This window comes from Monodon monoceros, unplaced genomic scaffold (assembly GCF_005190385.1).
Source record: "Monodon monoceros isolate NGI ecotype Baffin Bay Population unplaced genomic scaffold, NGI_Narwhal_1 Super_Scaffold_21, whole genome shotgun sequence".
Lineage (NCBI taxonomy): Eukaryota > Metazoa > Chordata > Mammalia > Artiodactyla > Monodontidae > Monodon > Monodon monoceros.
Genome location: NW_021703778.1, coordinates 76990682 through 77017118, shown reverse-complemented (window position 1 = coordinate 77017118; position 26437 = coordinate 76990682). Strand labels below are relative to the sequence as shown.

The 26437-nt window shown below is 40.1% G+C and overlaps 1 protein-coding gene across 6 annotated transcripts in view; it reads left to right on the top strand.

The window, feature by feature from the left end:
* The window catches only part of SIN3A (SIN3 transcription regulator family member A), a 62683-nt gene that overhangs the window by 8962 nt on the left and 27284 nt on the right, over positions 1-26437 (top strand). For 3 of the 6 annotated variants that reach the window (XM_029236812.1, XM_029236811.1, XM_029236814.1), the window contains 9 exons: positions 8432-8653; positions 13731-13907; positions 18313-18419; positions 19094-19376; positions 20425-20676; positions 21252-21404; positions 21541-21699; positions 23607-23696; positions 26119-26237. In XM_029236812.1, coding sequence (XP_029092645.1) covers positions 8465-8653; positions 13731-13907; positions 18313-18419; positions 19094-19376; positions 20425-20676; positions 21252-21404; positions 21541-21699; positions 23607-23696; positions 26119-26237 — 1529 coding nt within the window. In that variant the 5' untranslated portion in view covers positions 8432-8464. Of the gene's footprint in view, positions 1-272; positions 994-4046; positions 6705-8431; positions 8654-13730; positions 13908-18312; positions 18420-19093; positions 19377-20424; positions 20677-21251; positions 21405-21540; positions 21700-23606; positions 23697-26118; positions 26238-26437 lie in introns of those variants that run through there. The other 3 variants (XM_029236816.1, XM_029236813.1, XM_029236815.1) reach the window with 3 other exon arrangements.

The window sequence follows — 26437 nt, the reverse complement described above, 5'->3', positions numbered from 1 at the left end:
TCGTTTTCCTCTAATAATGGCAAAGACAAGAAAACTAACAGGAAGACATTTCACAGTTACTAGAGGAACTAATAGATGAAAGCAGTGCAACACTGTAGGCTGTAATGATGATGGTAGAATTGATTGTATAAGCCAAGCTGCAGACTTTGAGTCTTCAGATGACAGTATCCTAGATGAATTTTCTCAAACTGAAGAATTTATGAGTGGACAATATACTTCTGAGGGCGGGGTGTGGGCGGGGAGTATGATGTCCTCATCGAGGAATCATTCAACAGGAAGGACTTCAGAATGCAATATTTTCTTTCTTTCTTTCTTTCTTTCTTTGGCTGTGCCGGGTCTTAGTTGCAGCATGCGGGAATCTTCGTTTTGGCATGCAGGATCTTCGTTGTGGCACGTGGGATCTAGTTCCCTGACTAGGGATCAAACCTGGGCCCCCTGCATTGGGAGTGTGGAGTCTTAGCCACTGGACCACCAGGGAAGTCCCCAGAGTGCAATTATTTTCAAGAAGAATCCAAACCATTCCAATTTGCTAAAAGCATGTACAATGGTGTTCTTTCATCTTTTATGATGTTTTTATACCAAAACTTACTTGATGTGGTTTGTAAGTGGACAGATGCCAAAGACAGGTGTGTGTACGGAGGTGACTGGAAGGAAACATGTAGAAATGAAAAAGAAAAATCATTGTATTGATAGTGTAATTGGTATTTATTAGTCTAAAACTGAGGACGCTTGCATTTGTGGAGTGTAGAAGATGATCGTCCTGGGCTTCCCTGGTGGCGCAGTGGTTGGGAGTCTGCCTGCCGATGCAGGGGATGTGGGTTCGTGCCCCAGTCCGGGAAGATCCCACATGCCACGGAGCGGCTGGGCCTGTGAGCCATGGCCGCTGAGCCTGTGCATCCGGAGCCTGTGCTCTGCAACGGGAGAGGCCACAACAGTGAGAGACACCGCAAAAAAAAAAAAAGATGATCGTCCTCTCTTCAGCAAAATTAGGAAGTAAGTTTTCAAAGTTGTGTTTGATCATGTGAGGGGGAAAAAAAAAAAAAACCCGAAAGTGACAGTAAGCTAGAACTTTACTTGAGATTTACCTGAAATCTAGAATCAAAGTTTATAGAATGGCTATGTTCCAAGTTCATCCATGACAGTTGATGACTAGTCAGTTGCATTGTAAAGAATAGTGCCTGTTTTGGGTATTTATATCTTCAAAACCAGGAAAATACGGAATAAAAATTTGGATTTGCTGTTTAAATTCTTTTTTTAATTAACTAATTTATTTTAAAATTAATTAATTTATTTTTGGCTGTGTTGGGTCTTCATTGCTGTGCACAGGCTTTCTCTAGTTGTGGCGAGCGAGGGCTACTCTTCTTTGCGGTGTGCCGGCTTCTCATTGCGTTGGCTTCTCTTGTTGCGGAGCACAGGCTCTAGGTGTGTGGGCTTCGGTAGTTGTGGCGCACGGGCTTAGTTGCTCCGCGGCATGTGGGATCTTCCCGGACCAGGGATCGAACCCGTGTCCCCTGCATTGGCAGGCGGATTCTTAAGCACTGCGCCACCAGGCAAGCCCTAAATTCTTACTAAAATTTCTAATAAAGGTATTTTTAGCCCAAATGATAAATGATAATGTAATAAGTTTTTGTGGTATACTGAGGGTTAAAGGTGAATCACATGTCGTAAAGAAAGCAGTGTTATTGTCTGCATATACAAAATAATTGTCCTGAGTCACCTTGTTAAAAATTGTTGTCACACTGTAGTATGACGTAACTCCACCAAAGCTCACAGAAGGTATATGTCAAATGGGATTGTCGTTATATTATATCGTTTCTCAACCTTGGCACTATTGATATTTTGGGCTGAATAATTCTTTGTTGTGGGGGGCTATCCTGTACACTGTAGGATGTTTGGCAACATCCCTGACCTCTATTCATGAGATGCCAGTAGCACCCCTCTCCTGGAATTGTGACAACCAAAAATGTCTTCCAACATTGCCAAATGCGCCCTGGGGGCAAAATCTCCCCAGGTTGGGGGGCCACCTCATCAGAAGAATGTGAAACTACTTTCAGGGGAGGCTTGGGTATCAGATATTATGGTGTTTTGAGAAGAATGGTTTGTTAATTTTGTTGAGTGATTATTCTGAGTAGTATGGGAAATATAAATAGATTGACTTTTTCATTCTGGAACACTTTTTTCATTTTCTAGCAGATTTAAATCCAGAAGTGGATCTTTGGACAGATTTTGAAGTAGACTGTGGCAGGCAGTTTTACTGGGTTGAAATAATTACATTCACTTAATGCTTTGATAAAAATTTCTTTGCTTTTGAAGAGAAGCCTTCCATTTTTTCAGGAGTATTCATTGAAATAAACTGACCAGGGCACAATTTTATGTGATTTCATGTGATGTTGACCACCAGGAAGAGAATAATTTCAGATTTTTTTCTTATATAAATAAAAGAACTTTAAAGTGTGCCTAATTCAAGATAATATCAACACAAAATCAAGAGGCACTAAAGGGTCAACCGTAAATTAAATGCATTTCAAAAAGAAAGCGTGTAGACTTAAAACCCTCTGTAATAAGGTGGTTTGTTCCGTACACACTGTTACTTTGAGCTTATCTTGACTGAAATAATTCTATTGTTTCCATTTAAGCCAATTTGTGAAATTTAATTTAAATGAAAAGATTCTTTAAAGTTGGATTTTCCATTTGGATTCTAATAATTATGGAGAGATGTCTGGATTTCTAGGAGGCCAACTCTTTATTTTGATTAAAGACATTTAGGTTGTAAAACTAGAAAGTTGGTTTTTATTTTTCTTGTTCTGAAAGGATTAGCTTTTACCTCTGCCCTTCTAACATTTGTCCGAAACGTGTCACATTCGCTCGTCAGTTGTCTTGCCCTACTCCAGAATACTCCCCTGCAATATCAGAATTATCCTGCTCTACTTACTTTCTTTGGGAATTACGATTTCTTTGCATGATGATTTGGAGCTATTCCCACTTTTTATTATAACACATGGCCAGATGACTGTGTAGTGTTCTGTGCCATTGTTTGTTCACATTAGTCTCTCTTTACTAGTTTCTATCCCTCAAAGTGCCTTTATTTTTGGCTTTTTAAATTCCGTCTTCTTAGACTAGTGTTTTGATAACAGGGTAAGCTTCAGATCTGAAACAGTTGGAGACTGTAGTGGCAGACGAAAATCATGTCAGCTGAAGCAGGACTTGAAAGAAGTTTTCTGTCTTGTGGCTCCATCATTTGGCATTCAAATACTTACATTTCTACTCCAGATTGATCATGTATTCCAAGGAGAAAGGGTCTATCTACCATCTTGTTCCTTTAACCAACTATGTGACCTTGAAAACGTCACTTAATTTCTTTGAGTATTAGTTTGCCTCTAAATAGGAGGCTTCTGGGTGTGCTCCTGTGACAGGACTGTTGTGAGGAGCACATCAACTGATAGCAGTTAGATATGGAAGACTTGGTTGTTTTGGATCAGGAAATGTCCTATTCAGTGCTGGAGCCCCAACACTAAAGCACAGGGCCTGGCACGCGGGAATTATTTGTGGGGTGAATGAATTGGCAAAGATTTTAAATAGCTGTTTATTGCCTGTAAGTCCAAAGTTACTGTAATATTTTAATTTCATCCTGTATCCCCCATGCCCTAATTCATCCCTAATTTTCAAGATATAACTAAACATTTACCTTCTCCGTAGACTCTTTCTCACTGTACACACTTCTTCTCCCTTCCAAGTTTCTAGTGCTCATTAGTACCACTTGTGAACTAGTTTGTATTGTTAGCTTATCCTCCCAAGATTTGATGTAATTTTATAGTTGACACCCATATATACACACTACCTGGATTTTACCATTACCATTTTTACAGTACTTCCTTTATCATATATCCATCTATCCATTCTTCCATCTATTAATCCAAACTGATTTCTTGATGGTATTCTAAGTACATTTCAGACATTAGTACACTTTCTTTTTTTCAGGCCCTTGAAAGTGAAAGCGTGGTGTCCTGGCCACTGGACCGCCAGAGAATTCCTTACACTTTCGTCTAAGTACCTGAGCATGCATTTCCTTATCTAGAGTTCAATGCTTGTTTCTAGCCTTTTCCTTTTGATGCAGATTTATATACAATGAAATGCACAAATCTTAAGAGTACATTGTGTATGTGTTGAGATCACCCTGTATATATTCTGTAGCTTATTCTTTTCACTTACTATGTCCAGGACAGCTTTCCTTGTAGATGAACCCTAATCTTTCTAATTGCTACATAGTTTTCCTAATATGGATGGATCAGGTTTATTTAGCTATTGATAGACATTTAAATTTTTTATACTTTGCTGAGGTAAATATATTTGGCAGATGTATAGTATAGAGACCTAGAAGTGGAGTTGCTAGGTGATTAAAGGGTATGCACATTTTCAATTTAATTTAAAAATTTAATAAAAGCCTGCAAGTTGCCAACCAAATAGTCTATAACAATTAAAACTTACACCAGTAGTGTTTCCCTGCGTTCTCACCTACGCTGAATATCATCATTCTCTTAATTTTTGGCAGTTCCTTTGGGAAATCGTTTTACTTTATATTTCTTTGAATACTAGTGAGGCTGTATATGGTCTTTCCAACTAGTTTTTAAGCTTTTCTAGGGCAAGGGCTGAGATCATCTACCACCTTCATATCTGCTCCCTGAGTATTTGCTAACTGAATGGATGAGTGCTGCCAAAGCATTCCTGCTGTTGGGTTGAGGCTGAAGAAGGGATGAATGAGCTAAGTGTGTGAGACGTTAAAGCTGAAGTTGCTCAATGCATGTGTGTGTTAAATAAATAAAGGAACTCTTCTTTCCTCCTTGTTTTCTCCTCTTCTGTGTGAGGCAGGATAGTGAGGTAGTTAAGAATCCAGGCTCTGGGGACTTACCTGGTGGTCCAGTGGTTAAGACTCCACGCACCCAATGCAGGGGGCCTGGGTTCGATCCCTGATCGGGGAACTAAGATCCCACATACCACAACTAAGCCCACATGCGCTGCAGCTACTGAGCCTGTACGCTCTAGGGCCCTCGTACTGCAACTAGGGAAGCCCGCATGCCAAAACTAGAGAGCCCAAACACCACAATGAAGAGCCAGTGGAGCCAAAATAAATAAATTAATTAATTTTTTAAAAAAGATATACTTCTGTATTCAATTAAAAAAAAAAAAAGAATCCAGGCTCTGGAGACAGATTTTGTGGATTCATATCCCAGCTTTGCCTTTTAGCTGTGCAACCTTGGGCAATTTTAATCTTTGTGTTTCAGTTTTCTCATTTATAACATAGAGAATAGTAGTACCTTGTTTATAGGGTTGTTGTAGGGATTAAATTATTATTGGTAAATTGTATAGAATGGTGCTTGGCATTCAATATATGCTGTTATTATGTTAACTATGTTATCTTTCCCTTCTGCATGTACAGTATTTGAGCATCTGTGATGAGTGTCTGGAATGTGGGAAATGCAGACAGTTGAAAAGGACTCTACCTTGAAGCTTATAGACTTGAGGCTTGTTTAGGGGAGTGGGAAGACACTTGACAGGCCTGGATGATAGGGTGGGGATGATAGGATGTAATTGGTAAGTTAAATTGTCCCCCCAGTGAGTAAGGAAGAATTTTGAAGGCCAAGTTAAGGAATTTAGGTTGTTATTGTTGTTTTGTTTTGGGGCGTTTTTTGTTTGTTTGATTTTGTTTTTTGGGTTTTTTTGGCTGTGCTGCGCGGCTTGTGAGATCTTAGTTCCCCGACCAGGGATTGAACCCAGACCCTCAGCAGTGAGAGTGCCGAACCCTAACCACTGGACCACCAGGGAATTCCTGGATTGTTTTCTTAAGTGATGGGAAGCCATCGCTTAAGATGATGGATTTACAGCTGGATTGGATTTGCATTTGAGACCAACTTTTTTTTTTTTTTAATATTTATTTATTATTTATTTATTTTGGCTGTGCTGGGTCTTAGTTGCAGCTTGCAGGATCTTCACTGCGGCATGCAGGATCCTTAGTTGCAGCATGCAGACTCTTAGTTGCGGCATGCATGCAGGATCTAGTTCCCCAACCAGGGATCAAACCCAGGCCCCCTGCATTGGGAGCGCCGAGTCTTACCCCACTGGACTACCAGGGAAGTCCTGAGGCTGACCATTTTGAAAGCAGTGTAGAGGGTAGACTAGATGGGAGAGAGGCTGGAGGGTGTTGGTAACAATTGAGGTAAGGGATGATAAGGTCTTGAGATGAGGGCGTGTCTGTATGGCTAGAGAAGAAGCAATTGATTTGAGAACCACTTCGGGAATAGAATTAAGAGTGGTTATTGTTAAAGAAGTAAAGTACAGTTCAGAGAAAGTGCAGACCCTGGGCGGTCTCTATAGTGTCATAGAGATGGTCTGGAAGGCAAACTCTGTAGAGGCAAATGAAGTTAAATACTTTATAGAATCACAGTCACTTTATAAAAGAAATGATATTTTAATAGCTAAAAGGTAGGACATGATCTCAGAGTAAAGCATAGTTCTTTAATACTTAACCTATGAAAAACTCACTGCAATCCCCTCTCCCCCCCCTTCTTCATTTTCCTATAGACTTGTCCACAGACCAGCATTTGGCAATCACTAGAGTAGTCTAATTACATCCTTTTGCAAGTAAGGAAGCAGGACCAAAGTTATACAGCTTCGAGTCAGAGTTTGGACTAGAATCCAGGTCTTGACAGGTACTTTAGTTTTTTTCCATAGTCCTATGCTGTGCTCTTCTGATCTAAATTTGGTTTTCCATTTATGAGGTATTGACTGGCTTTTGGTTCCAGAGATTAATCTCAGATGTGTTTAAGCATCTAAGTTTCAAGCCAGTGGAACCCAAAAACAAACTGTGATCTAGATCATGGGTATACAAAGAAGTAGCAGCCAAAAAGTCTTTAAGACTTTTCAGTCTTGTCCATTTATTAGACTTATCCCCAAGTAGGTTGAGATTGAGTGTTCATAGAAATTTGGGAGACTTAGTCCTTTGATCTAAAGTTATAGTCAATAGGGACTTCCCTGGTGGTCCAGTGATTAAGACTTCGCGCTTCCAATGCAGTGGGTGTGGGTTCGATCCCTTGTAGGGGAACTAAGATCCCACATGCCGCACAGCGTGGCTAAATAAATAAATAAGTTATAGTCAACAGAAAGGATATTTATAGCTTGCGATTTACAGCAAGATAACATTGAAAATAGCTGGCTTGCAAATGAAACAGTTGTGCTCCTGTGTCAGAGTCTAACTTAGGTTTGTAAGGTGTGAGAAAAACCCAAGACACTATTTCAAGGCTGAGCATTCGAGTGGCAGGCAGGTTGAGGATGATGGCGAGGATGATGGTGAGGACGGAGAAGGGGTGAAGCAGCCTGGAGGAGTCCTTGTGAGGACTGCTTCCCCTCAGAGCATGCACGGTCCCAGGGAATGAAGAAAAAAGGTACGGGTGGATGTAGAAAGTAGGTAAAGCCCTCCACCCCCAGTCTTAAAAAGAGCCTTACTTTAGGTGGAGAGGGAGTGGCTTGGAGATCTGTTACTGTATTTTTAATCTTACCACAGCAGTGGTGTCTTTTTAAAGTTTTTTTTGTGACCAAAAATTGGTAGGCCTTGGCCCTATTTTGTCTTCAGATGACTGGAGCATTCTTTCTTATTGATATGCTTATATTAATGATACCGATGTTGGAAAAGCTCTGAGAAGACCCATCTGGATTCCTGGCCATAGTGTTTATTAGACTTTTTGTGTGCTGCAGCAAAGGAAGTGTTCCCCTACAGGGGGATTATTAAACTAAGGGATTCTGGAATCACTTTAGGATTAAAGAATGTTAGAATCAGGAGAAACCTTAGCAATGGTCTATTTCAATCTTATTTTATTTTCGGAGAAACAAACTCACATGGAACGAGGAACTTGTTGAGGTGTACATAGTTTCTTAAATTGCCAAGTCTAGAACCATCGTCTTCTTACTCCTGGCCTAGTGTTCTTACCATGATACCATTTAATTGTTGAAACAATTCATATTTTAAAAAGTAGACGGGAATTATAGTACTAGCTTTTGAGAGGAGTTAGGAAGAAACACTTGAATGTTTTTATAGCATGTGAATAATATAATTAATGTTAGGGATGATGACACTTGACAAAACTAGAGAATGAAGAAAGGTGTATCTTTGTGTTTTTAAATTGGAGGTTATTTTTCAACTCTAGTACCAGAGTAATTCAAACTATGTTATTATTTAAATTTTGTCTTTCAGTTATAATAACCTGTCCACTGTTGGGAGTGTGTGCACCAGCGTGCACAAAACTACCCAGTGATTATCTCTAGGATGAAGTAGATAATCATTGATTCTGGGAGTTGAGCTTATACCAGTTTGGGTGACTGGTTGTACACATTGTATTGGAGTGCGAATTGGTTTGCATGTCATTGCTTTTCATTTCTGCAGGTTTTGTAGTGCATCCCTGAGCATGAGTGCAGAATGAAGCGACGTTTGGATGACCAGGAGTCACCGGTGTATGCGGCCCAGCAGCGTCGGATCCCTGGTAGCACAGAGGCTTTTCCTCACCAGCACCGGGTGCTTGCCCCTGCCCCTCCTGTGTATGAAGCGGTGTCTGAGACCATGCAGTCAGCCACAGGAATTCAGTACTCTGTGACACCCAGTTACCAGGTAAACTGAAGCCCATCAAGGGACTAGGGGTGAAAGAGGAACACTGGTGATTTTACCCAATTAAAAAATTTTTATTAAACATTCAGATATTAAAAAACTTATTTATGGGGGCTTCCCTGGTGGCGCAGTGGTTGAGAGTCCGCCTGCCGATGCAGGGGACACGGGTTCGTGCCCTGGTCCGGGAGGATCCCACATGCCGCGGAGTGGCTGGGCCCATGAGCCGTGGCCGCTGAGCCTGCACGTCCAGAGTCTGTGCTCCGCAACGGGAGAGGCCACAACAGTGAGAGGCCCGCGTATTGCAAAAACAACAACAACAACAAAAAATTTATTTATGAGATATATGTAAGGTACAAAAGATAATGTAAACAATGTACACTTGTGTATTTACCATGCACATTTTTTTAAAAAAAATGTTGTCATGACCTTTGAAGTTCACTGTCTCTCCCTGATCCCTTTTCCTTTTCCCTCCCTTTAGAGGTAGCCACTAATCTGAACTCTGGGTTTATTATTCTCTTGACTTTATTTCGTATTTTAAAATCATTTATTTATTTTTGATTGATTGGAGTATAGTTGATTTATAATGTTGTGTTAGTTTCAGGTGTACAGCAAAGTGAATCAGTTATACATATACATATATCCACTCTTTTTTAGATTCTTTTCCCATCTAGGCCATTACAGAGTATTGAGTAGAACTCCCTGTGCTATATAAAATCATTTCGTTTATACCTCTAGACAATAAAGTTGTTTAGTTTGGCTATTTTTGAACTTGTATATAAATGAAAACGTATATTTTCTTCTTTGACTCACTTTTTTTTTCACTCAGTGTGGTTCCTAAGACTTATCCATATTTAGTATGTGACCAATTGAGTGAGTCATTCTCATTTAGTTATGAATTATATTAATATATCCAATTAATTTATCCATTCTTCTGTTGATGGACTATCAGGCTGTTTCCAGACTTTTCCTGTTAGACAGGAACTGTGGTGAACGTTCTTAGGTTCTCCTAGTGCAGTGGTGCTCACAGTGGCAATTCACAGTGACAAGACAAGCTTGCAACAGAATGTAAGTCAATGCACTACGTTTTTTATCAAGAGGGTTTTGCTATGGGAATTTAAAAAGGCAGTGGAATTAAACAGTGTGCTTAGTTGTGAAGCACAACTGTGTGAAGTAGTTGGTTTACATCCTGGTGCAAGCTCTTTGTTTTTGCAGACCACTCAGCGGGTCTGAGGGCACGGTAGGAAGTTTCTTGAGTGCCTAGGAGACGGATTACTGAGTCATAGGGTGTGCACATCTTCACCCTTAGCAGGTAACGTCAAATTGTTTTTCAAAGCTGTACCAGTTTGTTGTTGTTGGGTTTCTTTTTGGCTGCATTGGGTCTTTGTTGCTGCGCACGGGCTTTCTCTAGTTGTGGCGATCAGGGGCTACTCTTTGTCGTGGTGCGCAGGCTTCTCATTGTGGTGGCTTCTCGTTACGGAGCATGGGCTCTAGGTGCGCAGCCTTCAGTAGTTGTGGCACGTGGGCTCAGTAGTTGAGGCACGCGGGCGTTAGAGCATGCGGGCATCAGTAGTTGTGGCACATGGGCTCAGTAGCTGTGGCTCTCGGGCTCTAGAGCGCAGGCTCAGTAGTTGTGGTGCACGGGCTTAGTTGCTCCGCGGCATGTGGGATCTTCCTGGACCAGGGATTGAACCCGTGTCCCCCTGCATTGGCAGGCAGATTCCCAACCACTGCACCACCAGGAAGTCCCAAAGCTGTACCAATTTATTTATATTTACATAGCACTCTATATTGCTATCATTGCATATCCTGATCAACAACTGATCATTCATCTCTTGTCTGTTCACTCTGTTCTGTAAAAATGGAAGAAATTTGTGTTTTGCCCTTTTTAATTATATGAAAATAAATATCACCATTTAAAGAAAAATGATATAATGTGACTTCTGACCCCTCAGACTTTATCCCACTGGTGCATTTCTCGGGTATCCAAAGTTTTGTATGCATATACAAGCATATGTTTATTTACCTGCCTAATTATTTAGATACACTTCTCTCTTCTCATGATTTGGACCATACAGTGTATACTGTTCTACTGTTTGTTCTTTTCACTTAATATATAGTGGACAACTTTCCACTTGAATGTATGTATAGATCCAAGTAACTTTTAAACAAATCATTGCATTTATAATATTCCATTCCAGGTCAGTCTGAACCATAATTTATTTAACTAGTCTGGAGAGGCCTTCTTCTACCTAAGTTATTAGTGACTTTTAAAAAGGTTTGGCTGGCACGGGAGCTCCCTGGTGGCCTAGTGGTTAGGATTCTGGGCTTTCACTGCTGTGGCCTGTGTTCAGTCCCTGGTCAGGGAACTGAGATCCCGCAAGCCATGTGGTGTGGCCAGAAAAAATAAAGTAAAAATTAAAAAAATAAGGTTTGGCTGGTACTGGGAACATAAATTGGCATAATCTTCCTTGAGAGCAATTTGACAGTTTGTGTCAGATTCTTTAGTTATTTTTTTACCTAGAAATTCCATTTCTAGGAATTTATTATAAGAAAACAATCAAGGAAGAGGGAAACCCAGGTGAAATAGGAAATGGTAATTCCTTAGGTGTCACTCTTCCTTTGGAGTCCCCCTTGAAGCAGTATAGTGCCTTCATATGGGACTGGGTGCAGCAGTCGGAGGACTGCTACAGATCAAATCGTTAGGTTAGGACTTAGAGGAAAGAAAAGTGGCGTGTTTTCCTTGGGTGATTACTTTTTTTTTTTTAAGATTTATTTATTTTTTATTTATTTATTTTTTTGGCTGCGTGTGGTACGCTGGATCTTTCGTTGCAGTACATGGGCTCTTCATTGCAGCGTGTGGGTTTTCTCTCTCTAGGTGAGGCGCACGAGCTCAGTAGTTGTGGCACACGGGCTTAGTTGCCCCGAGGCATGTGGGATCTTAGTTTCCTGACCAGGGATCAAACCTGCGTCCCCTGCATTGTAAGGTGGATTCTTTACCACTGGACCACCAGGGAAGTCCCTGGGTGATTACTTTTATCTGAACTAGTTCAGGACTTTTTCCTACACTGGGGATAGTTACATTTATTCCTATACTGGAAGCTATAATGTGCTCTTATAAAACCAGCCATCTCAAATATTTATAAACTCCAATTAAGTCTTGTAAAAACCTGTCCAGCACATGCATGTTGGAATATAGAAGCTCAGAATAATAACCCTTCTTGCGAGAGATATATTAGAGCTTTTAGAATTGTCTAAATAGTTTCTTTTTACTACTAATGTTTATTGTTTCTGTGGATTTGTAAATAGTTGCTGTATTTCCCACCCTCCGCTCTGCCCAGGGTAATCTTTATAAATCTGTGGGGACTTGGGAAAAAAACATTCTCTCTTAAGTTGTAGTACACAGCTTACATTAGTTTTTTTTGTTTTTTGTGGTACGCGGGCCTCTCACTGTTGTGGCCTCTCCCGTTGCGGAGCACAGGCTCCGGACGCGCAGGCTCAGCGGCCATGGCTCACGGGCCCAGCCGCTCCACGGCACGTGGGATCCTCCCGGATCGGGGCACGAACCCGTGTCCCCTGCATCGGCAGGCGGACTCTCAACCACTGCGTCACCAGGGAAGCCCTGCAGCTTACATTGTTTTAAGGTGTCATGTTATTTGGTCTCCTTGTTTTGGAGATGTGGCAACTCAGGTATATTGTCCTTAGTTGTCTTCTGCAGTGATTAACAGTTCTGAAATAGGAAAATTTTAAAAGCTTTGGAAATTTTATATAGCATTTCTTGCAACAGAAATAGAAGGAAAGGGGCTTGTGCTTTTATTTTACTCTTAAACTTATAAGAGGACAAGAGAGAATAGAAAAGAAATATGTTTGAGGCCAAACCACCAACGATTTGGAAGAAATTTTAAATTTTTAATTTTAGAAGTAGCAAATAAGGGAGTTCCCTGGTGGTCCAGTGGTTAGGACTCAGCACTTTCACTGCCAGGGCCCGGGTTCAATCCCTGGTAGGGGTACTAAGATCCAGAAAGCCATGCAGTGCGGCAAAAAAAAAAAAAATTAGTAGCAGGTAAGGATAAGCAGCATAAATAAAACAAAATAAAAATCTTCTCTAATCCTACTACCACAAGATAAAATGCTAACATTTTACTATATATTTGTTGTCTAGGATTTAAAATCTTAATTGTATTTTTTTTCTGAGTGTTGACTAAGAATTTTTTTATTCTAGTATAGTTGATTTACAGTGTTGTGTTAGTTTCAGGTGTACAGCAAAGCGCTACAGAAAAAGAATATATATATATATATAATATATATATATTCTTTTTAAAATTCTTTTCCATTACAGGTTATTAAAAGATACTGAGTATAATTCCCTGTGCCATACTGTAGGTCCTTGTTGGTTATCTGTTTTATATATAGTATGTGTACATATTAATTCCAAACTCCTAATTTATCCTTAGTGTATGTATTATATATACTGCTTTGTAATGTGCTTTTTAAAAGATTAAAAGTTTAAATCTATATGCAACACATGAGTACATTCAATTTATGGATTGTGAACATTTTTAAATGTTAAATGATATATATGCATCTATATCAGTGCTATTCAAACTGTGGTCCACAGATGGCTGATGTGAATACTTTCATACTAGTCTGTAATGAGATAAGTACAGAAATGAAGCATGTTTAGAAACTTTTATAGCAATTGGACATTGTAATTTTATATTTGTAAAACCTAGTAATGAAAATTATGGGCTTATATATTTTTTATCTCACTTTTCTAGTAATTCATTTTTATTGTATTTTATAAAAGTAGTGGTCCGTGATGGATTGGAATTTAAGAAAAAAGAAAAACTTGTCCTTTACCTCAGATAGTTTGAGATGTGCTGAGCTATATAATTTTTAATAACTGCAGAATTCTTTTGTAATCTGGGTGGGCTATAATTTATTTCACCAGTTCCCTTTTGTGGGAAATTTGAGTTTCTGATTATCTTTGTGTATGCAAAGATATGTGTGCATGTTCTTTAGAGGCATCTGGGGAAGAATGCGTAAAGCTTGAAGCTTCTTATCTGTATTTTGTCCATTCCAGGTTTCAGCCGTTCCACAGAGCTCCGGCAGTCATGGGCCCACCATAGCAGCAGTTCATAGCAGCCATCATCACCCAACAGCTGTGCAGCCCCATGGAGGCCAGGTGGTCCAGAGTCATGCTCATCCAGCTCCACCAGTTGCACCAGTGCAGGGGCAGCAGCAGTTTCAGAGGCTCAAGGTGGTATTCAACTCCTTCCATTTCTCTCTTAGCAAGTAACATTGGCTTCAGTCTATTGGTAGTGGTGTAACAACTTTTAACAGTAGGCTGGGGGCGTTGAATCACAAGAAGTTTTACTTTGTTTTTGTTTTGAAACCTACTTAGATTTCCTGTCTTAGCACCAGTGCCTGATCCAGAAAATACATTCAAGAAATGTTTTTGGAATGTATGAATGCATGGTATTCAAACGTTCCAGGACTGAGGGGCTATTTTCATATGAAATAAAGTCCATTTTTTGGATGCCTCCTTCTGAACTCTTAGTTCTTAGCGTGGAATAAGGTTTTATTAACATACACATAGCTGGCTACAGTCCTGTATAGTTAATGGGCCCGGTATTATGGTTTAATCTTTTTATTCTTGTTTATGACTAGCTAAATTGGCTGGGATCATCAAGTCCATCCTTAGTAAAACACATGCTCCTTTGGGGGAACCTTTATGAAGTTTGGGAAAGGCTGTTATTGTGAATGAAGTGTCAGTGTTTTCATCTGATCTGCTGAGTATATGCTGTAGGTTTTCACCACTTTGAAATTCATGAGGCATCTGTGGAGAAGTGAAGCTTGTACGCCCAGCTAACCTTCTCTCTCTGTTGAGTGTTACTTTTCAAAACGTGTAATTGTGGTAACAAGTTTTCCAGATTTCATTTTCTTCTAGTTTTACATTTGTATAAAATTTAGAATCTAGTGCAAGAAATATAAAATTAAAGAACTATAAAGAGATAAGATGTTGGATCTTTATTTGGTCATACCAGGCTAATTATATCAAGTGGCTTGTAAGTAGGAATGAACAGTATATCCTTGAAGTATATATTTTTGTAGCAAATATTTCGGCCCTCTCTTTTCCTTGATACTTAATCTAGTTCTCCCTGACTCCTGCCCTCATTGGTTTGGGTTCTCGGGAACTTTAATATTGGCCTATGGAAATTAAATGTTACATAAATAAAAAGCACACCAAAGCTAAGGTATATAGAGGGATTTTGTAAAAATTTACTCTGTCTATATTAGCTTAAGTAATTCAGAGTTGATTATACATAAGCATAGTTTTTAAAGAGAGTACAAATTATTTGGGCCTGTAACTTTACCCTGAGCTCTGTCTTTGGGAAAATATTTGTAAGTTATATTGATGTTTTCCTTAAAACATTTTTACTCTCTGCTTGTAGAGTGATGGCCGTGTACCAAAATGTATTATTGCTATGGACTTAGCACTTCACCAAGTCCTGAAAATATATTTTTTAAGTTGGTTTGGTGTGACTTAATTCCATATTAATACTGTATTCAGCAGTTAATACCTTAATGTTGCAAAAGAGCTTATAAACTTACTGTTAAACTAACAAAAAATACATTTATTTCTATATCCCTTTTCCAGTCAGTCCTATCAAAGGTATAACACCTATTTTTATTCTTTCCTCACTTGTGTATAAGTATATAGAGTGTGCTTTGTATGTTTTACAGAAGCTGTCAAGGAAGCATGAAAGGGCTTTAGAGTTGGGGTTATAGAGTGAGTCAGGTAGAGTTAGGTCTTTTTGCTCTGTTCTTTAGTCACAAGCTCTTGAATGTGATTCCTGGGCATAATAACTTGTTGAATTTCCTTTCTAATGACGAGAGGTAAAATGCTTTCTTGCACCTCCATGTAATTTCATTCAGTATTCTCACATTGCTTGCCATTTTTGGATCAGTCTTAAAATGCTTTATAAGCATTTGAATCAACTTCAATAAATCATTTATATTCTATAATAAGGAAGTGTTCAGTGAGAATACTTAGGTTATTTCAAGCATCAACATTGTCTGTACTTTCTTTGTCTTTGGCAGATTGATGACAAGGAAGATTTGAATAATTTGAGGCATGTTTGGTGTGATTTCGTTATTTGTTGAATGCCAGTAGCATACATATTTGGCACATATTTAGCAAGTCCTGTTTAGAGTTGTTTGTGTTTGTCTCCCCAACAAGATTGTGGACTTTAGGAGGTTAGGGACCTTACTGATAAACGCCTGTTGAAGTGAGCCAGGAAAATTCATCAGCAGAATCTGAGCCTCCCCAAGTGCCTCCTTAAACTTGCAGCTTTCAAATGACTAGTTCCAAGTTGTTTTTTTCTAAGCTGTGATTCCTAGAACGTATATGTGCTTTTATAAAAAGTTGTACTACACTTCAGGTAACTAGAGGATTTCCTCACTATTCTTACATGCAGGTTTCTATTTATAATGTAGGTGTCGTGCTGGCTTTTTTAAGTGTAGTGTTATTTTATAACTAATATTTAAACAGTGGTTCATTATGACCTGTACCTTTTTCTTCCAAACACACACACATCACATATAATTTCCTTCCTTCAGGTTTCAGCACTTTTTCCCTCTGTGTATTAATTATGTTACACCATAGAGTGCTTTTTTTTGTTTTTAATTTTTTGTGTATTTGTTTATTTTTGATAACTCCTCTGTTGTGACTGTGAATGCTATTCTTAAATATCTTCCATAGTCTTTGTTTCTTCTGCAAACTTAGTGAGTTTTAAGTTCCATCAATTTGGTCATTAATGAACCATTTCAATATGGAAAATTCCGAATATGAATTAAATAATCCATTGAATTTCAACAAAAATTGTCAAGTTATTTCTAAACTACCAAAAGACCAACCATCAAATGAGTGGGTATTGACCAAGTATACACTTTTTTCTCTAGCAACACTGAAATGCTCTGATTAACCGTGGCCATAGTGGAAGTTTGGGCAACTCTTGGAATACTGTTTAATGGCTTATTTGAACATAAATGTTCTATTTCACAATATATCACAAGAGTAGTGCTTATCAAATCAGATGTTTACTTGTGAAACTTTCCTAAACTTGATGTTTTATATAATTAAAAATAATCCCAGAGTATGTAAGGTACACCTAGTAGGCAGTTCCCTTGGGTATCTCCTGAGTAACTAAAACTTAAGCTGTCCTAAATCACATTCATAACTTCCTAGCCTTTCAAACTTGTTCTGCTTTGTGAATGCCCACATAATTTATAATTTAGTGAATGCTCCCTCTCCCTTATCTCCCATATCCAATCAGTCAGTCCCCAAACCCTGTTACTTCTATCTCCTAAAAAGCTTTTGAATCTGTCCATTTCTCTCTTTTCCTTTGGTCAGTACTATAATTTATGCCACTCGTGTTCACACATGAGTTAGCCTTATACAGTGACTGGTTTTACCTCCTTTTAATCTATTCTGCCTTGCACCAACTCGTTCTCAACACTGTAACCAAATTGAGTACACTAAAGTGCAGATGATAAAAGTCTAAATTGCTTTTCAAAAAACTATTTATTTATTTTTGGCTGCGTTGGGTCTTCTTTGCTGCGCGTGGGCTTTTTCTAGTTGTGGCGAGCGGGGGCTGCTCTTCGTTGTGTGGGCTTCTCATTGCGGTGGCTTCTCTCGTTGCAGAGCATGGGCTCTAGGCGCACGGGCTTCAGTAGTTGTGGCATGCGGGCTTCAGTAGTTGTGGCTCGCTGGCTCTAGAGCACAGGCTCAGTAGTTGTGGCGCACGGGCTTAGTTGCTCCACAGCGTGTGGGATCTTCCCAGACCAGGGCTCAGACCCGTGTCCTCTGCATTGGCAGGCGGATTCTTAACCACTGCGCCACCAGGGAAGACCTAAATTGCTTTTTAACAAGATTTACAAGACCTTTCAGGGTCTAGGTCCTGCATCCTCTCCTGTGTTATCTCTTGTCACTCTTCGTACCACCATTTCTCCTTTTCACCACAGATCCTCTAGCCAAACTGAACTGTTTGGGATGCTGCTTCCTCTGACTTTCTTCATGGGTCTTCACTTTTGCTAATTAGTACTCATCCTTAGGACTTGGTTTAGACACCACTTCTGGGGGAATCCCTCCCTATGTCCCCATAGGGTTTTTTTTTTTTTTAGTGTGTGGAGGGGTGCCCTTCCCATGTGCTCTCTGGGCATTCGGTGATTGCCCACTTGCCCCACTGTGTTATGATTCCCAACTGGATGTGAAATGGATTTCTGTAGAGCAGGGACCGTGGCTTATTTGTCATACTCCTTAGTACCTCACATTGGGCCTGGCCAGGCATGTTGTTGCTGCTTAGTAGATATTTGTGAAATGAATAAGTGAACGAATAAGTGAATGATGTATTAATGTGACTGTTCTTCACTAATAATGCTGTGCACAATTATCCAAAGCAAGGCTTCAGGTTTTATGAGTTGATTTTTATTTTAAGCTTGAGTTTTATTACTGGTAACATACTAATTTTTAATATTTTTATGTACGTTTACTATATATTTCTATTTCATTTACTATGCTGATTTTATTTAGGCATAAATCATTTTTTAAAAAATAATTCTTGACTTTCTTTTTGTAACCTTGAGATTTATCCCTGCCTCAGGTGGAGGATGCCCTATCCTACCTTGACCAAGTGAAGCTGCAGTTTGGTAGTCAGCCTCAGGTCTACAATGATTTCCTTGACATCATGAAGGAATTTAAATCTCAGAGGTAAAAGATATGCACGGTTGTACTCAAGCTTTGTGCTTGTTATGTTGATTTTGGAAGGAGGATATAGCTTATTCTTATCTGCTGAAAGATAAAGGATGCTCTTTTGGGGGGGTTTATGCTTTTATTTTCATGGGTCGTGCTTTTATATACTGCTTTATGAAAATTGCAGGCCCTAGACCTTTGTTTTCTGCATACTGGTAAATTTTTCTTAAGTAAAATTTTTCGTAGTACTTCACCTCAATCAGGGAAGTAAACTGGTAATGATTAGGCTACTTGCTTTTTGGATTGATTTAAGATACACTAATATTGTGGCATGGTTCACTATTATAAAAGAGTAACTGGTCTGAACAATGTAGATAGATACATTATGATTTATACTGGTGTATCAGAGGTTGTATCTTCCATGGGAATTGAAGTTTTAGACTTACTGCCTGAGTATCTGCTTGATAGGACTGTTACCATGCGTGATTGTATATTCTGTTTAAATTGTGACCAAACCTCTCTGATTATGAAGCTAAATTACTTTGGAATTTCAGAGTTCTTTGTGTGTTGTTAATTTTGTAATATTCAGGTTGATTTTTAGTTTCCTGTGTAGAGAACCTAGTGGAATGTGATTTTTTTCTTGCTAGGGTGCTTGTTAAGCTTGCCAACTTTAATATTTGTTTTTCCATCAGCATCGACACTCCAGGAGTGATTAGTCGTGTGTCCCAGCTGTTCAAAGGCCACCCTGACTTGATCATGGGCTTCAATACCTTCTTGCCTCCTGGCTACAAGATTGAGGTGCAAACCAATGACATGGTGAATGTGACAACTCCTGGCCAGGTTCATCAGATTCCAACCCATGGCATCCAGCCCCAGCCTCAACCACCACCCCAACATCCTTCCCAGCCTTCAGCCCAGTCAGCCCCAGCTCCTGCCCAGCCAGCTCCTCAGCCCCCACCTGCCAAAGTAAGCAAGGTGAGCACTTGGAAAACTCTGCACCGTGTGAAATCCATCCCTAGAAAGCACCCTCCTTTGACATTTTCCCTTAGTATAAGACTTAGATAGATCACCCAAGTTAAAATTTCATTGGAGGAGATGCAGTAGTCGCATCCCTGTGAAGTGGTTCACGTTTACATACCACATATTTATGTATCTGTTTAAATCAACACATCAACAACCTACAAGGACTGTTTTGCCCCCAACTTCTGCTTTTTGAACCATGAGCGTCCCAACAGATGGCAGCTTTGTGTAGTAGTACTTGGATAGCACAGGCAGAAATGGTCATCTTATGATCAGATTACACTGTTTTCCGCACGGTCATCATTTTACAAAAGTTACTCCATTTACCAGATTAGGTCGTATCAAGCTAAGCAGAAGATCTTGTTGATGACGATGATGATGGGGCGTTCTTAGTCTAGAAATGTATTGATACAGTAGTCACTAATCACATATGTCTATATTTAAATATAAATTAATTAAAATAAATTTTGTTTTTCAGTTGCACCAGCTACATTTCAAGTGCTCAGTAGCCTCGTGTGGCTAGTGGCTATTGTGCAGGATAGTGCAAATAAGGAACATTTCCATCACCTCAGAGTTTTCTATTGGGCAGAGCTGGTTTAGAAGACTTTTTTTGTGTGTGAAGTTAACTGCAACAATTGAATTGTCTTTTTTGATATTAAAGATCTATGTAGAATGAGGGTTTTTTTCCTATTCTATTTGCACCTGTTCAGCAAGTGAACTTAAAAATTGCATATGAAAATTCTTCCTTGTAGTTGGAGACATAGTCCACTTTTAAGGTTGTGTTTAGAAAACTGGAGACTGGAACTTTTGTATTAGAATGTGTGAACCCTCTACACTTCCCACCCCTACCCAGTGTGATTTGAGTTGGGCTAAAGTGGCCTGGCCAGAGTGAATAAAGTATTATATGTGTTGATCAGACACTTTGTTTCTCTTTACTTTGACCTTTCTTTCATATGTTAAACCATCTGTGTTCCTGAGGAGAATAACGACTTTTTCCTTTTAGCCTTCCCAACTACAAGCACATACTCCAGCCAGTCAGCAGACTCCCCCACTCCCACCATATGCGTCCCCACGTTCTCCACCTGTCCAGCCTCATACACCAGTGACAATCTCGTTGGGAACAGCCCCGCCCTTGCAGAACAATCAACCTGTGGAGTTTAACCATGCCATCAACTATGTCAATAAGATCAAGAACAGGTTCCAGGGCCAACCAGACATCTACAAAGCGTTCCTGGAGATTTTGCACACATATCAGGTAAGACAGTTGCCCTTTCAACCTGTCTTAACCAGGTTGCCCTCCGGGGACGGCTAGTCCAAGAAGACTTGAATAACCATTATTGTGTCCACTGATTCTTACCGGAAATTAACCAGTTAGAAACTGTGATGTGTGTTTATAAAGCCAGTGTGATTTACCTGACTTTAATTGCCTTGTAGCAGCCGGTCAGGATTTTTAAAGTCACTGCTCTGTGAAATGAATGCTTATTTATCTGGAAAGTTTAAAGAATGATTTGGGTAATATAGTTAACCTACAATATAAGGAGGAATTTCTCTAATATTTTGTGTTTTATCAGTTGTTAGTGGTCCCCTGAGCATTCACATATACTGCCCTGGTTTTCAAAAGGAATTGTCAGCCACCATCTTCCACTCCTTTCTCAACTTCAAAGTTTGAAGCCAAAACAGGTGCTGAGAACATAGACTTTCCTCTTAAGTGCAGCCCAAATAGATGACATACAAAGCCCCTACCAGACATCTCAGAAAGTGTGCAAAAGTGAGTCACTCAAAACAGTGGCCTTCTAATATGATCTCTTCCCATTTGCAATTTCCCATCAGAAAGAGCAGCGGAATGCCAAGGAAGCTGGAGGAAACTACACTCCAGCGTTGACTGAGCAGGAGGTGTATGCCCAGGTGGCTCGTCTTTTTAAAAATCAGGAAGATCTGTTATCAGAGTTTGGACAGTTCCTACCAGATGCCAACAGCTCTGTGGTAAGTTTTATTTAGAACTACACTGTTGAGAATGGTTATCTTAGATAAGTTAGGAAGCTGGAATCAGGAGACTTTTTCTAAATGAAACTTACTTGCTTTAATAAGAGCATTCATTTCTTTCATGTGTCTTAATTAGCTTTTAAGCAAAACAACTGCTGAGAAGGTCGATTCTGTGAGAAATGACCATGGAGGCACTGTGAAGAAACCTCAACTGAACAACAAGCCGCAGAGGCCCAGCCAGAATGGCTGCCAGATCCGCAGGCACTCTGGAACGGGAGCCACCCCTCCAGTGAAGGTAAGAAGGGCGCAGCTGCTCATTTTGACTTTCCGGAGCAATACTAGTGGACAGTGCTCAAGGGTTGACAGTTGGATCCTGGGTATTGGGAGTTAGTTGGTGTCTGTCACAGAAACTCAATGCAAAGCTTTTTATCTGGCTTGTGAAGGAATGTTAGAATAGTGCTAATTGCTCAGATTACTGTACTTTCGAGTTCTTACCGGTTTTCTTTATATTTTCCCTCTTCTTTGCTGGTAGCTCGAATCTGTTTTTTTTGTTTCCTGCCAAGGGTTTCTGAGAGTTAATTAATTTTTCCTGCCTTGTGCTAAGAAAGAAGATTTTTAAGTTTGATAATTGTTTCCTAAACAAGCCAGTAGTCTCTGAGGTCCTCTTGTGAGTAAAGCACATATGCTTTGTGGGATCTCTTTGGTCTAGAGGCCTATCGTGTCCATGGTTCTTTGTTGGGTTGCCAGATCTTATCTGTATCATCTTAATCTCCAAGGAAGGACCTTTGGGCTGCAGCAGAGGGCAGGAGTCTTCAACTCCTGTTAGTGACCTATCACGTGATGTTTCTTGTTAGAGTAAACACTGATGGTCTGCCTACAGAAAGCTGAGCCCACTCCCTTCCTCTTTGACGTGGGGCAGCTGTGCTAGGGAGTGGGCTAGGTGTATATATTGAATGTTGCTTCAGTGAATCCTAAAGCTGTATATAACACTGAAGAGACGTGTTGGCAGAATTTAGTTAAAAAATAGCAAAAGCTAGTGGAATTTCTTATGGTAAGAAGTGACTGGTAAATAAGCAAATAACCACAAAGACTGACCTGTTAGGTGTTGTTGACACTTTTGAAGTACTGTTGAAGAACTATTTTTCAGTGTTTATAATGGTTTCTCCTTTTGAAAGCAAGTTGAACATAGTAATAGGTTATATTTCTTCACTTTAGTAAGGAGTGTTACAGGAGCAGCAGGAATCAGGTCAGCAGATACAGGCCAATGTTAGTCTCCTCCCACACTGGATTACCCACAGGTGGAAACCCTATATTGGGAGATTAGGATTCCCTATCTACCTTCTCCTTATGCAGTGTAAGCAGAGGCTATGGCTCCTAAGAGAGTGTACTGCAATGTGGCAAAGGTAAACGTGCTGCTTCTCCAAACATTTGTGCATTTCTTCACAGGTAGTTGAGGTGGCTTTTTTAAAGTAAAATTTTTGCCTGGTAGTTACGTATGGCCAATTCATCTGCTTTGAAAGAGCAATCTTAAGTTGGTCTGAGTGGATATTGCTCATAAGGTGGTTATTCCTCCTGTTAGGAAAATAAACTTCTTTTTTTCATGAATTTTTAAATTGAACGATTAAAAGGTAAAGGTTAAAGGTTGATTTCTGTGTATTCCAGATATTTTTACAGCCTCTTCTGCCTCCACAGCTAGGAAGACAAGGCAGTGGCGTTAGGTTCCAAATAAAGTTACTTTTGGCCCGTGGAAAAAAGTGAGGATATTAATTCTAACGTCACAGTAATGCTGTGACCATTTATAGAGAGAGTATTTGGGAAGTAGAATGATCTGTGAACCTCTGGGAAAAAAACTGATGGGCAATTTAAAATAGAGAATCTAAAATAGAGGAGTGGAAATTTTTTAGGATGTAAAGCAAGTCAGTGGCTTGAATTCTCTCATTTGTTGCAAATTAGTAATCAGTGGTGGTCAGTGATGGAACCTTAGAACAGAGACGAAAATAAAATTCAGAGAGGGAATTCCCTGGTGGTCCAGTGGTTAGGACTCTGCTGTCTCACTGCCAGGGGCCCAGGTTCAGTCCCTGGTTGGGGAACTAAGATCCCATAAAGCCAAGAGGCTCAGCCAAAAAAACAAAAAGAAGAAAATAAAACCCAGAGAAACCCATGCTTTGAATCTTACATGTTTGTGTTTTTCCTTTTTTGCAGAAGAAACCCAAACTGCTCAGCCTCAAGGATTCTTCTATGGCAGATGCCAGCAAACATGGTGTAGGAACGGAATCATTATTTTTTGATAAGGTGAGTAATGAGTGAATTGGATTTAAAATTAGCTACTAATGCCGAAAGAAAATCACCCTGTCCCCAAGAAGATTTTGTTTTAGAGGCATCAAGCTGATTAGGACTTTCTACTTTTTAATATAGTTTTCAAATTGTAGGTCCTTTCAGTCTATGAGAACTATTAGCACAGCTGGAGAAATGGTAGCATTGTTTGCTTCAGTTTTGCGAAGTAGTTGCCGCAAAATACAGCATTTGCTATGGTGGAAGAAAGCTTTAAAAGAAATGCATGATATTACTCTCAAAAGATATCTGGGGGCTTCCCTGGTGGCGCAGTGGTTGAGAGTCCGCCTGCCGATGCAGGGGACACGGGTTCGTGCCCTGGTCCGGGAAGATCCCACATGCCGTGGAGCGGCTGGGCCCGTGAGCCATGGCTGCTGAGCCTGCGCGTCCGGAGCCTGTGCTCCGCAACGGGAGAGGCCACAACAGTGAGAGGCCCGCGTACAGCAAAAAAAAAAAAAAAAAAAAAAGATATCTGTAACTCCCTGCTGTAGCTATCCAGACCTGTACAGTGGGGAGTGTCAGTGCACCAATTGTTGAGGACTTAAGATGACTTTTAACCTTCTGATTGCTTGTGATACTTACTTGTGGTATCGCATATTGGGTTCATGGGAATTCTGATCTAACTGTATGTTTTCAGAGCTCCCCAGGTGATTCTAATGAGCAGCCAGAGTTGAGATGACTGGTCTGAACGGTGTTGTGTGGTATGTGCCTGACTTCCTCCTTGGAGTCAACTTGATTAGCAGCCTACTTTAATCATGGTAGCTGGCAAACATCAGACTTCTCACTGGCAGGAACCAGCCTGGATTGATCTGGTGGTGACTTAACCTGTCTTGCACCTCTGGGTTGTTTTTTTTTTTTTTTTTTTTTTGCGGTACGCGGGCCTCTCACTGTTGTGGCCTCTCCCGTTGTGGAGCACAGGCTCCGGATGCGCAGGCTCAGAGGCCATGGCTCGTGGGCCTAGCCGCTCCGCGGCACGTGGGATCTTCCCGGACCCGGGCACGAGCCCGCATCCCCTGCATCGGCAGGCGGACTCTCAACCACTGCGCCACCAGGGAAGCCCCTCACCTCTGTGTTTTTGCAAAAGGGCAAATGATTTAGCATCTCCATGATTGGTGCCTCCCGATTGCTCTCTGCCTGTGTGAGCTGTGCTGCAAAACAGTTAAGCATCCCTGGCTCTGACTTGAACCATTTCTGAGGGCAGCCTGGGCATTGGTGCTTTTGAGACAAATGTAGAAGTCCAGGTCACAACCAACAAATGGTAAGGAAAGGGTGAGGGACGGGGGACCGAGTAAGTTAATTTTTAAAAGAGTGGTGGTATTTTTTTGGGTCATTTTTGAAGTACTTATTTCTTAGAGATACATACTGAAGTGTGTGTAGATGAAAAGTCTGGAGTTTGCTTTAAAATTCAGTGGTGGGGGAAATGGGCATAGATGAAACAAAATTTACTATGTATTGATCATTGCGGCTGGGTGAGTACAAGAGGTTCGTTAGACTATTCTGTCTGCTTTTGTATATGTTTACAAGTTAATAAAAATTAAAAGTAAATATTCGTCATTTGCTCTGAAGGTACACATTCGGTATAGTGTCTACTGATTGATCGTTATGAAAAGTATATGGGAGCCTGGAGAAGGGGTTTTTGATAAACCGCTTGGCTTGGTGTGAGGGTCTCCACCCCCCACAATACTAAGTACATGTCTATATATGAAATTGAAGTCCAGATTGCTCATCTAGCCAGGCTAGTATTACCTTGTCTATGCCATTTTTTTAAGCATTTTGGATATTAAAATTCTCAATATTATAAGTGGAGAAAGGAAAAGAATCAGGTCAGAGGACAAAAAGTACCTTATTTTAAAAGGTCATTATTCAAGATTACCAGAATTCAAAAAGAGTGTTGTCAAAGATTCTTTCTGTACATACCTGTTAGGAGAGGCAATAAAAGCTTGGGTAACTCTGATATGGTCCAGAGAATCAGGCATGTGAGACGGTGAATGTCTTCTTTACTCCAGGATCTCTTTTTCAGAATTTTTATTATGGAAAACTTTAAACATATAAAATTAAAAGGAACAGTAAAATGACTCCTCATGCCACCGCCATCCAACCTCAGCGGTTCTCAACTCCTAGCCGGTGTACTTGTTTCATGTGTACTCTTATACTCTTATTTGGGGACAAATCTCAGATAATGTATTATTTCATCCATAAGTATTTTACTGTTTCCTTTTTAAATGATACCTTTTTTCAAGCATAAGCATTAACACATTTAAGAAAACCAACATTGATTCCTTAATATTGTCAAATACAGTTCAAATTTCCCCAGTCTTTTAAAAGCAATCCAGGATCCCTTGATTCCTTGCTTAATTATTTTTCTTTTGTCTGTCTCCGTAAGGTCCGAAAGGCTCTGCGGAGTGCAGAGGCCTATGAAAATTTCCTGCGCTGTCTTGTTATCTTTAACCAGGAGGTGATCTCTCGGGCGGAGCTTGTGCAGTTAGTCTCCCCGTTCCTGGGGTAAGTGGAGTCAGGAGCTTAGCCCTGATGTGTGATATGGAGGTGAAATAAAACTTAGTTTGTGGGAGTATGTGATAGGCAAAATTAATTTGATTGTGGTGGGTCAGTTGACTCATAAAATGTCGGTGTCAAGAGACTCCTCTAGGAAGTCTTCTAGTTCAACTTTGGAGATGAAAAAATAGGCAGAGAGGGCATTGGCC